Below are 12,706 nucleotides of genomic sequence, written 5' to 3' on the forward strand. Positions count from 1 at the left end.
ACATTATAGTATAATTTATTCCAATGCCGTTAGAAAGCTAAATGAAAATCCATAATGGTAATGTGGAATAACAAATGTGTTTTGGACTAAATTTATCTTTCAGCCTGTCCTGTTTAAATTTATCAGACAGCCATTTCTTAACCTTCTCTAAATTGTTACATGTGGATACTTTATAGTTTACACATTACTGTTTGTTGAGTGGTAGTTAAATGCCTTCAGCTGTATTGAACATCAGAAGATGGTAATGTAACTTTTGAAAAGAAACCCTTCCTTTCATTCATTACTTTTTTGAAAATCTGCTAATATTGGAGTTTACGCCTTCTAACAGCTTAGTTCTTGCTGCCTGAACTGTTGTCCTAGAAGCTGCAAACTGACTTTCCATCCCATACTTTGGACTGGTGTCTGAAGCAGCAGCCTCCCTTTAACCTCTTTCATTCTAGAGTGTTAACAATTTCTCTTAGACCAGTTAACTCCTGTTGTTATTCTGTGGCTGGAAATAGGCAAGCATCACATCTGTCTACTAAAGACCAGAAGGGGACAAAACAATGGCCAGCTGTGATAGGAAAGGCAGTGGTAGTGTCACTGAAATATGGAGAAGGCAGTCTTGATAGAAAGAGGACAGAGGTGCTCCAGTGTGACCCGCAGCTTCAGATTGGGTCTTTCTCCATTGAAAAAGCTTTTTTTGATTTACTGTATTTATTCTTTTTCCTCTCACTACTCAATCATTAGGCTTATGATTGGTGTCCTGGGCCTTATTCTGGATTCCCTTTTCATGGGATCCTTGAAGCTAGGACGAACCATCCTCTAGCTGTAATATTTTTAAAATAATTTTTTGAGAACCTGTATTGGATCCTTAGAAAGGCAGGTTAATAGAAATATAAATAGTAATGGAACATGATAACTGATGATTGAACTTGAAAATAGGCAGAGCAAGTGATTTTTGTTGTTCATAGGCTGCACCTAGTCTAGTTGGTAATTAGGTTATGTGCTGAGCGTGTAGGCTGCTGTTTACCTTCTCTGCATGCGCGGGCGTGTGTGTGTGTGTGTGTGTGTGTGTTTCCTCTCATTCTGTATTTGTTACAGGTATCCTATCTGATGCTAAAACATTTCCCTGAAATCATATTTTCATGCAGGTTTGGTTTTCATGGGAGCAAGTGAGATAAAAAGCAAAACATTTGTAGCGGAGGCTCCTGTATTCAACTTGCATGTGCCCAGACATACCATTGTGAGTTGAAAACAGGACAGAACAGAACTTTTGGCAACTTGGAACATGTGAAGCTGTTTAGGAGGTGTAAAGATTTTTGAGGTTGCTTGCCAAGGGTGATTTACAGTGGGAATTTCCAGCTGCAAATATATGAAAAGATGCACATGGGTTTGGCTACAAATTAACCTTCAGTTAAAAAGTCCCTGTGGCAGATAATTCCTAAGATATGAATTCATGTATACTTAGCAAACGTAAATACAGGTATGTTTAAAGTTTTTTAAGTAGACTTTAGAAATTTCCCTATTGTTCCTAAAAAATTGTGTGTTGGTGCTCACATGTTGATGTTTACCATATTGCTAGGTAAAAGTGGTCACTATATCAAACACACCTTGGCACTGTTTTTATCTAATTATAGTGCAGAAATAGGAGGAAGTGGAAACGTGGGGATAAATCTCCCCTGTTTTATTCCATCTTTAATTTCATACAGTAAATATTACCTTTTCATTTTTCTTCTCAGCTGATTTTGGAGACTATAATCAGTTCGATTCTCAAGATTTCCTCAGAGAGTATGTGCTATTTCCTATGGTAAGTGTAATTTTCTTTTTCGTAATTAATTTTCTTTGGACATTTAATTCTTTCCTTTGAAAGAAATCCTCAGAGGATTTTATATACACATATTCCTGGGGGAGAGTGGAATTCATGCATTTATAATATAGGGATAAGTTTTATAAAACATATGGAGAGAGAAAAGATGCCTCCTTCTGCCTTGAAATCTTCCCAGTTTCTTTTTCAGAAAGTTCCTTATTGGTGTATAGAAATGCTACTGATCTTTGTACGTTGATTTTGTAACCTGTAACTTGGCTAAATTCATTTATCAGTTCTAACACTGTTTTGATGGCATCTTTAAAGTTTTCTATGTATAAAATAATGTCACCATCAGAGACACTTTCACTTCTTCCTTTCCTATTTGGATGTGTCTTTATTTATTTATTTATTTATTGCCTAATTTCTCTGGATAAGACTTCCAGTACTATGTTGAATAAAAGTGATAAGAATGGCCAGAAAATAATCTCATTTACAATAGAATACAGAAAATTAAATAGTGAGGAGTAAATGTAACCAAGGAAATGAAGGATCTGTGTGCTGAAAACTATAAAATGTTGACAAAAGATATTGAACATGGCACTAAGGGAAAGATGGCCCATGTTCATGAATCAGAAGAATAAATATTGTAAAAATGTCTGTGCAAAGCAAACTATAGACTTATTGTAATCCCTATTAAAATTCTACTGTCATTCTTCACAGAAATAGAAAAAAGAACCCCAAAATCTGTATGAACAACAAAACACCCTAAGTAGTGAAAGCAGCTATGAGCAAAAGGAACAGTGCTGAGGTATCACACTACTTGACTTTAAACTATATTTCAGAGCTATACTAATTAAAACAGCATGAAAAAAAAAACAGCATGATACTGGGAAAAAAATAGACACATTGATCAGTGAGTGGAACAGGATAAAGAATCTAGAAATAAACTCACACTTCAGTGCTCAATTGATTTTCCACAGCGTAGCCAAAAATACTGTGAAGAAAGCATAATATCTTAAATAAGTAATACTAGGAAAAGTGGCTGTCCACATGCACAGAAATGAAATGAGCCCTTATATTTCCCATTATACAAGAATCAACTCAAAATGGAATAAAGTAAGGCCTGAAATTGTAAAACTACTAGAACAAAACATAGGAGAAAAGCCATATGACATTTGTCCAGGCAATGATTTCTTGCATATGACCCCAAAAGCTCAGGCACTAAAAGCAAAAGTAAACAAATGGTATTGCAATAAAACTAAAAAGCTTGTACATAGCAAAAGAAAACAGTTAACAGAATGAAGAGACAACTCATGGATTGAGAGAAAAGATTTGCCAATCATACATCAGGTAAGAGGCTTAAAACATACAGGGAACTAAGTCTATAAGACAACAAATTACCCTATTAAAAATGGGCAAAGGACCTAAACAGACATTGTTCAAACGAAGACATAACAAAAGGCAAACAGGTATATGAGAAGTAGTCAACATCACTATCATTAGGGAAATTCAAATTAAAACCACATTGACATCTCACACCTATTAGAATAGCTATTATCAAAAAGATGAAAGGTAAGCATTGTCAAAATAATGGAGAAAAGGAAAGCCTTTGTACTTCGTACATTGTTGGTGAAAATGTAAATTAGTACAACAACATTTGGAAAACAGTATGGAGGTCCTTTAAATAACTAAATACAGAATTACCATTTGAGCCAGCAATCCCACTACTGGGTATATATCCAAAGGAATTGAAATGAGGATGTTGAAGAGATGTCTGTACTCCCGTGTTCATTGCAATATTATTCACAATAATAATAGGGAAAATAATAGGGAAATAATCTAAATTCTCATCAACAGGTGAATGGATTGAAAAATGGGATACACACACACAAACACACACACAATGGAATATTATTCAGCCTTTAAAAAAGAATGAAATTCTATCATTTGTAACAACATGGATGAATACAGAGCACGTTATGCTAAGTGAAATAAGCCGGGCATAGAAAGACAAATATGGCACAATCTTACTTACACTGGGTGTGAAATTTAACAGAGTCAAATTCCTGGAACTAGAGAGTAGAATGGTTTTTGCCAGAGGCTGAGGTGGGGCTGGGTAGGGAGGCAGAGAAAGATGAAATGTTGGTCAAACAGTACAGAGTTTCAGTTCGACAGGAGGAATAAGTGCGGTGATTTATTGCACAGCAAGGTGGCTGTCTTATTGATAATGTATTGTAAGCTGGTGGCATGGTGGCAGAGGCCTGTAGTCTCAACTACTTGGGAGGCTAAGTGGGAAGATAGCTTGAGCCCAGGAGTTCCTGGCTACAGGTAGCTAAGATCAAACCACTACACTCCAGCCTGGGAGGCAGAGTGCTACCTCATCTGAAAATAAATAAATATAAGAGAAAAACTCAAATCAATTCAAGGTGGGGGGCAGGGGAACAAGGGGGTGGAGAGAGGGGAAGTGGGAAGGGGATGGGTTTACAGTGTATGACACACCTCTTGGGTGCGGGACACAACTACAAGAGGGGCTTTACCTAACAAATGCAAACAGTGTAACCTAATTCTTTGTACCTTCAATGAACCTGAACCAATAATTTTTAAAAAAAATAAATAAAATTGTATGTTTTAAAGTCGCTAAATGAGTGGATTTTCAATGTTTTCACCACAAAGAAATGATAACTATGTAAGATGATAAATGTGTTAATTAGCCCAGGCTTCCTGTTCCACAATGTATACGCGTGTGGAAACACCACACTGTACTCCTTAAGTATATATAATTATTATTTGTCAATTAAAATTTTTAAGAAGGCACGTCCCTGCCACTGCCCTCCCTCCCCAGCTTTCACCCACGACCCCTCAGTGTGCTGGCTCAATTCCTTTCTGTATGTGCTGAGCTTCTTCCCCAGAGCCTGTGCACTTGGGCTTCTCTGCCTGGAGTGATGTGCCCCAGTGTTTATGTCATTCAGGTCTTGACTCAGATATAACCTCCCCAGAGAGGTCTTCCTTTTCTTTGACCACCTATCAGATACACCCCGAAACACTTCCTGTCATACCACCTTTTGGGTGTATGCTTCCATATCTGAAATTGTTCGTTTTTATGTATATATTTGTTACTGTCAGCTCAGATGGCAGCTCTCTGTGGTCCTTAAGCAGGGACCGTGTCTTGTGCCTTGTTGTCTGACGCACAGTCTGTATTCAGAAAAGTTTGGGGAACGAATCAATGAGGTCAAATGCCATCCGAACTGGAGTAGGGATGAGGCCAGATTTTGACCCCTGGAGAACTTTTGTTGGTGGGTTGGTTGATAGCTTCACAGTAAATGAGAAGTGTTTTAATGAGAAAGGATTAAAATATTTAAAAAGCCATTTTAGAGATGAACTATAGCCAATTAACATTTTGACTTTAGTTTTAGAAATTAACATCATCCCTTATTTTCTTTTTTTGATCAACTGTTTTGCCCCAAGCGCTGACCTGGGTAAGTAGCACCCGGGGGATGAAATTGTAATAAAACATGGTGCTTATTTTCAAGGAGACTACAGTGAAGTTGGGTAAATAGGAAGTTTGCAAAATCAGGATGCAAAGCCAAGTGTAATAAAGTATGATTGGGATTTTATGTGGACAGAGGTTATTTGTGCTTGCGGGGGTAGGGGTAGGGGTCAGGGAAGGCTGAGAGGCTAATGGAATATGAACTGTGTCTTAAAAGATGGATAGGATTCTACCAGACAGAGAAGTAGGGAGCATGGAATGATCTGGAGAGAAAGAAGTAGAGGCAAGGCGGCCTCGGTGTTTGGGAATGTGTCATCTGGCCAGTTTGGCTCAGGGGTGCTGGAAGGGAATTGGGGCAGATGACCCTGAAAACTTCTGAGGAGAAGTTTTAGAATGCATAGGCTCCTTCCAGGGTTCCTCCAGCCCCACACTTGGAGAACTGCTTGCTGGATTTGAGCAATGAGACCATTTGAGGGAGGAGGTCAGCTGGGAATATGTTGTGGTGGTCTTGGCAGGAGTTATTATATAGGTGTTAGCAATAAGATAAAAAGAAGAAAACAAAAGATATTTTGGAAGTAAAATAGGCAGAACTCAGCCTCTTATTGGCTATTGCACAAGGCAAAATGTCTCATGTAAAAAGGTGAGAGACTAGTATAAGTATAGTTGGAATTATCTATGTTAGGGCATGAGATAAATTATCTAAATTGTTCTTAGAGGCTAGTGAAATACTACAAGCCTCTGACTTTTCAAAAAGACCTCTATCCTACTTCCTTCCAAGAAAACAGCAGTATTATGTGTTGTGCCTGCTGTCTTTATGCTGTGTGAGTTCTGCCCATGAAATCAAACTCCGTTCAGAGATCAGCATATTACTTAGACAAGTCCTTCACAGGGTTTAGTGTCACTGTGCTTGAATCTCTTTTATCTTAGAAGCTCACCTCAAAAGTCAGGATGTTTTTCAGTGTGCTTGTGGGGAGAAAAGTGAAGCTCAAATCTTAGGATTTTAGAGAATGTGTATTTTTGTGTCAAATGGAGTGGCTGATAATGGAAGGCTGATAAGTCTCCCTTTTAAAAAAAAAAAAATTGTACCCTACTTTCATTAATGGTCTTTATCACATTGCTTTTGGAATACACCAGCTTGGGATGTGCCTCAGAATTTTCAGAAGTGATTACCAGCATGATGTTTATAAGCTTACGGATTGTAAAATACTTGGACAGTGCTGTGGAGTTGTAAAGGTGTTATTGTGTGCACCTCTTACAGAATGAGACTGTGTTTCCACTGGGCTCTGAACTCCTCGGGTACTTACACAGCAGAGACTTCATGAATCTCACCATTGGACAGAAAGATATTAACATTATTCTTGGATCTAAAATTGCTCTCTCCAGGATGGTAGCCACTAGCTGTGTGTAGATGTTAACATTCAAATTTAAATGAATTAAAGTCAAATAAAATTAAAAATCCAGTTTCTCAATTGCATTGGCTACACATTAAGTACCCAGGAGCCACATGTGTCTATCAGCTATCATGTTAGAAAGCTCAGTTAGGGAACATTTCCATCACCCCAGAAAGTACAGCCCCCAGCCTGAAGATAGAGTTCCAGAGGCTGATTGTTGTCAGCATACATATCTGAGTCAGAAGTATTCCGAGGCTTTTGCCGTCAGCCATCCGCATTCATCCTCCTCGCCTCTGCCACATTGTGGCCTGTGGTTGGAAATTTCATGACTCTTGCCCTGAGCAGTGCTGTGTCCTTGCTGTGCCCTTACTGGCTGTAGGACTTTGGGCAAAGTTATTTAACTTTTCTAAGCCTCAGTTTTCTCATCTAAAAATGTGGATAACCTCGTCCCATTGTAAGCATTAAAGGAGATAATGCATATGAGGTCCCTGACTTGGGACATGGTAAATTCTAACTACAGAGTTGTGTTATTATGATGATGTCCCTATTTTATGTAAACGTAAGGATGTTGAGGAGTCTGCTTTCCAGGTAACATCGCTCTATGCATTTTGAAATGTAACCAGGCAGAGCACAGGCAGAAGGTACAAATGATCATTAACCAGCTTTGCATAATTAAACACTCTTGTTTGACAGTATGAAACTTACATTCTGCATAGTGAGTTCAGTTCAGCGAACATATGTTGAGAACTTAAAAACTGTCATTACATAAAAGCCCTGTGATAGCTTCTTAAGTGATAGGAAGAGGGATGTCTGCCCTCGAGGTGCCTGTAATTTGATAGAAGGAGGGAGACCCCGGGTAAAGGACAGGACGAGTGTGTACATAACTGTAAGAAATGCAGTGGGGACACTGCACCGAGGAGGGCTCTGGGAGACACATGCAGAGCAGAAACGTCAAGAGGAGGAAAACCTTACATCAGCTTGGGGTGGGAGGGTGGGTAGGAAAGCCCCACCAGGGAAATGATAGCAGAGACAGGCCCTGAAGGGTGCTGTGACAAGCCACACTGTGTGATGTGACTGGACAACAGTTCTTCCAGGAGGGGTGGGCAAGAGTGTGAGTGGAGGTAGAAGCAGTTGGTGTTAAGAGGAGTTTGCCCGAGACCTTTAGTCCTTAGGGGAGCAGTTCTCAAAGGGAATACTGCGTCACCTTGAAGAACGTCTGAGTGCCAGGCCCAGGTGTTGACCTAACTGAGCAGGCAGTGGGGAGCCATGGAAGGTTGTAAACTTTCTGCTTGGTTCCACTAGAGCTTTCAAAGAGAAGAATGCATTCCTTTGGAGGGGGAGGGAAGATGAGATGAATGGCTGTGTTTGATCTTCTAAAGGAACTGAATTTGTTAAATGGCATTTCTTCAGCAGAGAAAAGAACAAAGCCAAGTACACAGGATGCTCCCCAGGTGTGTGGCTGTGTACAGGCGTGCACGCTGCCATTTTTTATTCGTGCAGGGCCACTCTTGTATGTCTGTCTGGCAGGACGCATGCCTCCTGGAGGCCCCAGACCCAGGTGGAGGAGGTTGAGCTGAGTACAATAACAGAAGAGTACGTTTGGGCTTTTTTTTGTTGGTTTTTTTTTTTTTTTTTTTTATTGTTGGGGATTCATTGAGGGTACAATAAGCCAGGTTACACTGATTGCAATTGTTAGGTAAAGTCCCTCTTGCATTCATGTCTTGCCCCCATAAAGTGTGACACACACCAAGGCCCCACTTCCCTCCCTCCTTCCCTCTTTCTGTTTCCCCCCCCATAACCATAATTGTCATTAATTGTCCTCATATCAAAATTGAGTACATAGGATTCATGCTTCTCCATTCTTGTGATGCTTTACTAAGAATAATGTCTTCCACGTCCATCCAGGTTAATACGAAGGATGTAAAGTCTCCATTTTTTTTAATGGCTGAATAGTATTCCATGGTATACATATACCACAGCTTGTTAATCCATTCCTGGGTTGGTGGGCATTTAGGCTGTTTCCACATTTTGGCGATTGTAAATTGAGCTGCAATAAACAGTCTAGTACAAGTGTCCTTATGATAAAAGGATTTTTTTCCTTCTGGGTAGATGCCCAGTAATGGGATTGCAGGATCAAATGGGAGGTCTAGCTTGAGTGCTTTGAGGTTTCTCCATACTTCCTTCCAGAAAGGTTGTACTAGTTTGCAGTCCCACCAGCAGTGTAAAAGTGTTCCCTTCTCTCCACATCCACGCCAGCATGTGCAGTTTTGAGATTTTGTGATGTGGGCCATTCTTACTGGGGTTAGATGATATCTCAGGGTTGTTTTGATTTGCATTTCTCTAACATATAGAGATGATGAACATTTTTTCATGTGTTTGTTAGCCATTCGTCTAGTGGTGGTTTAATGGAATACTTTTTGATCTTCACTTATCTTGATTTTATTTTGTTGCCACTTGCCTTTCATTAGTTTTTCAAAATCAATATTGGGTTATTACTACTACTCAGTACCTAGACGTACACACACAGCTAAGTTTCAAAGTCAAGTGCCGTCTCTGTTACGGCACAATACGAGCAATAATGATGCACTTACTTTCTCTCACGTACTGGAGTCATTTCAGTGGATGGCTACACAGGAAACAGCAAATTAATCAGCTAACACCTGGAAAGAGCTGCCATGGTTCCTTTTGTCTTCTCTAAGGTCTTTCGTCAAGTATAGAATTAGCAGGACCAGCAGAGGTATAGAGTGTCTAGTACAGAGACATTTTTCATTTTCAAGTTTTAAAAAAATACTGGTTTTTCATATTTCTTTTCTTTTTTTTTTTGTAGAGACAGAGTCTCACTTTATGGCCCTGGGTAGAGTGCCGTGGCATCACACAGCTCACAGCAACCTCCAACTCCTGGGCTTAAGCCATTCTCTTGCCTCAGCCTCCCGAGTAGCTGGGACTACAGACGCCTGCCACAATGCCTGGCTATTTTTTTTTTTTTTTTTTTTGGTTGCAGTTCAGCCGGGGCCAGGTTTGAACCTGCCACCCTCGGTATATGGGGCCGGCGCCTTACCGACTGAGTCACAGGCGCCGCCCTGGTTTTTCATATTTCAATGATTTGTGATAAGGGATTCCTTATAATTTTGAGGTATACATTTTTGGGGGTAGTGTTTCATCTCTGAAGAGTTGTTAAGGCTCTGTACAGAGGTCCACTTTCGCGCACCAGAAGACGCTGAGAGAGCTATGGCGGGTATGACAGTTAGAGACCCTGCGGTGGATCGTTCTCTACGTTCTGTGTTCATGGGGAACATTCCTTATGAAGCTACTGAAGAGCAGTTGAAGGACATCTTTTCTGAGGTTGGACCTGTTGTTAGTTTCAGATTGGTATATGATAGGGAGACAGGAAAGCCAAAGGGTTATGGCTTCTGTGAATACAAGACCAAGAGACAGCCCTTAGTGCCATGCGGAACCTGAATGGGCGTGAATTCAGTGGGAGAGCCCTTCGAGTTGACAATGCTGCTAGTGAAAAGGACAAGGAAGAGCTGAAGAGCCTTGGCACTGGGGCCCCTGTCATTGAGTCGCCTTATGGAGAGACCATCAGTCCTGAGGATGCCCCTGAGTCTATTAGCAAAGCAGTTGCCAGCCTTCCACCAGAGCAGATGTTTGAGCTGATGAAACAAATGAAGCTCTGTGTCCAGAATAGCCCCCAGGAAGCACAGAACACGTTGCTTCAGAGCTCTCAATTGGCTTATGCATTGCTGCAAGTACAGGTAGTGATGAGAATTGTGGATCCGGAGATTGCCCTGAAAATTCTGCATCGCTAGACAAATATCCCCACACTGATTGCAGGCAACCCTCAGCCAGTCCATGGTGCTGGGCCTGGCTCAGGATCCAGTGTGTCAATGAACCAGCAGAATCCTCAGGCCCCTCAGGCCCAGTCTTTGGGTGGAATACATGTCGATGGTGCACCTCCTTTGATGCAAGCTTCTATGCAGGGTGGAGTTCCAGCTCCAGGGCAAATAACAGCTGTTGTCACAGGACCTGGCCCTGGTTCCTTAGCTCCTGGAGAGGTATCAGTCTGCAGAGGAAAGTTGATGAGAACTGGAAGAAGAGATTTTTCTGTTTAGTAGAGACGGGTCTTGTGCTTGCTCAGCTGGTCTCAAGAGAGATCACCTGAACTCTCACTGAGTTCAAGTGATCCTCCGGCCTTGGCTTCCCAGAGTGCTGGGATTACAGGTATGAGCCACTACACCCAGCCAGAAGAAGAGATTTTTAAAGAAATTTCAGTAAACTCAGTATTTTCATTTACTCACTTTATTACAGTTAAATTTTTTGAGTTATAAGTGCCTAACGTACCTTAAAATACCACACGTTACAATTAATCCTACTGCATATGACAGGTAGGCAATCCATGATATGAAGTTTATTAAATGAATTGAAAAACACTTAGATTTCTCTGTACTCTGTTCCGTGAGACCAGTATGCTGATGATACACCTGGGTGTCATAGCAATGTACAATTACTGTAAAAGTTTCTAAACATCTACTCCATTTCTATACTTGTTATGAACTATTAATGTACAGTTTATAGATCAGCACCATCTGTAGACCACAGTTTGCCTAATACTGTGCTGGTGTACAAAAAAAAAAATAAGAACACAAAGGAATTGAATAGTAGAATCAATAAGATTTATTTACTATGTAAAGGGAACCTTATGTTTATTGACTAGAGAATATACTCCCCACCTGTCCAATGACCATGGAACAGTTAAAAAACAAAAAAAGACCATTATATATGGTACTTAGCCATAACATTTTAACAAATTCAAAAATGTAGAAATTCTACAGACCATGTTCTTTGCTTATAAGCCAATAAAATTAGAAGTAATTAAAAGGTGGCCAGGCGTGGTGGCTCACGCCTGTAATCCTAGCACTCTAGGAGGCCAAGACAGGTGGATTGCTTGAGCTCAAAGGTTTGAGACAAGCCTGAGCAAGAGCAAGACACTGTCTCTACTAAAAATAGAAAAACTAGCCAGGTTTATGGTGGGTACCTATAGTCCCAGCTACTTGGCAGAAGGTGGATCGCTTGAACCTTAAGTGTTTGAGGTTGCTGTAAGCTATTAAGCAACAGCACTCTACATAGGGCAGCAGAGTAAGAATCTGTCTCAAAAAAAAAATAATTGAAATGTGACTAGGAAAAAAAAACTTGGAAAATTGAGGAACATACTATAGGTAATCCTTGAATTCAAGAGAAAGGAAAAAGAAATTTATAAATTATCTAAAGGGAGTGTGTATACTTCATTCAAAAAAGCATAGGAAATAGTGAAGGCAGTGTGTAAAGGACAATGAATATCCTTAAATGTCTATATTAAAAAATTAAGGAATTCATCTGGTCACGGTGGCTCATACCTGTAACCCTCGCACTTGGGGAGGTCAAGGCAGGAGGATTGCTTGAGGCCAGGAGTTCAAGACTAACCTGAGAATAGAGCAAGACCCATCTCTAAAAAAAAATATTTAAAGTTTAAAACTTCTCTAGAATTTTAGATACCCTGTTCAAAGCTCTTTGACAGTGATAAGAAAGAAGCAAACAACCTAGAAAGTTGGCAAAGAAAATGAATAGGCACTTCATAGAAAAAAAAATCCAAATAGCCAAAAAAAATATATATATATATATTTAAAGTTAGTTGGATTACAATTAAGTAATGAAATTTTACCCATCAGACTAGCAAAAATTTCAAAGAGAGATAACCCTTAGTATCGATTGGGAAAATGGTACTTACACATTAAGAAATGTGAAGTTTTTCAGCTTTTTGAGAAAGTAGTTTAACATTAAAAATTCATACATTTTGACCCACCAATTCCACTTCTGGGAACCTGGCCCATTCAAATGATAACACTGTTAAGTGATAATGCATAATATGAGAAATAATGCTCATAATATCTTCTGCCATTCCTTTTCTCAGATACTAAATTTTTATATTATTTGTGGGATTTGTTGGGATACAGTGAACACAGCTAGAAAAAAGCTTTGAAATCATTTAGACCAGTGATTTTC

General features: G+C 39.8%; 2 protein-coding genes across 3 annotated transcripts in view; both read left to right on the forward strand.

Moving 5' to 3' along the window:
* Positions 1-12,706, forward strand: part of PTPN14 (protein tyrosine phosphatase non-receptor type 14) — a 222,234-nt gene that overhangs the window by 145,801 nt on the left and 63,727 nt on the right. For both annotated transcript variants that reach the window (XM_053604957.1, XM_053604956.1), the window contains exon 6: positions 1,722-1,789. In XM_053604957.1, the coding sequence (XP_053460932.1) occupies positions 1,722-1,789 (68 nt within the window). The remainder of the gene's footprint in view (positions 1-1,721; positions 1,790-12,706) is intronic.
* Positions 9,896-10,717, forward strand: LOC128595878 (cleavage stimulation factor subunit 2-like). The gene has a single exon (XM_053604959.1). It carries the CDS (start codon positions 10,114-10,116, stop codon positions 10,474-10,476), a length of 363 nt encoding a protein of 120 aa, XP_053460934.1. The 5' UTR covers positions 9,896-10,113; the 3' UTR covers positions 10,477-10,717.

This window comes from Nycticebus coucang, chromosome 10, assembly GCF_027406575.1.
Source record: "Nycticebus coucang isolate mNycCou1 chromosome 10, mNycCou1.pri, whole genome shotgun sequence".
Lineage (NCBI taxonomy): Eukaryota > Metazoa > Chordata > Mammalia > Primates > Lorisidae > Nycticebus > Nycticebus coucang.

Coding starts and splice junctions, on each gene's coding strand:
- LOC128595878 (XM_053604959.1), top strand. CDS start 10,114: ATGCGGAACCTGAATGGGCGTGAATTCAGTGGGAGAGCCCTTCGAGTT.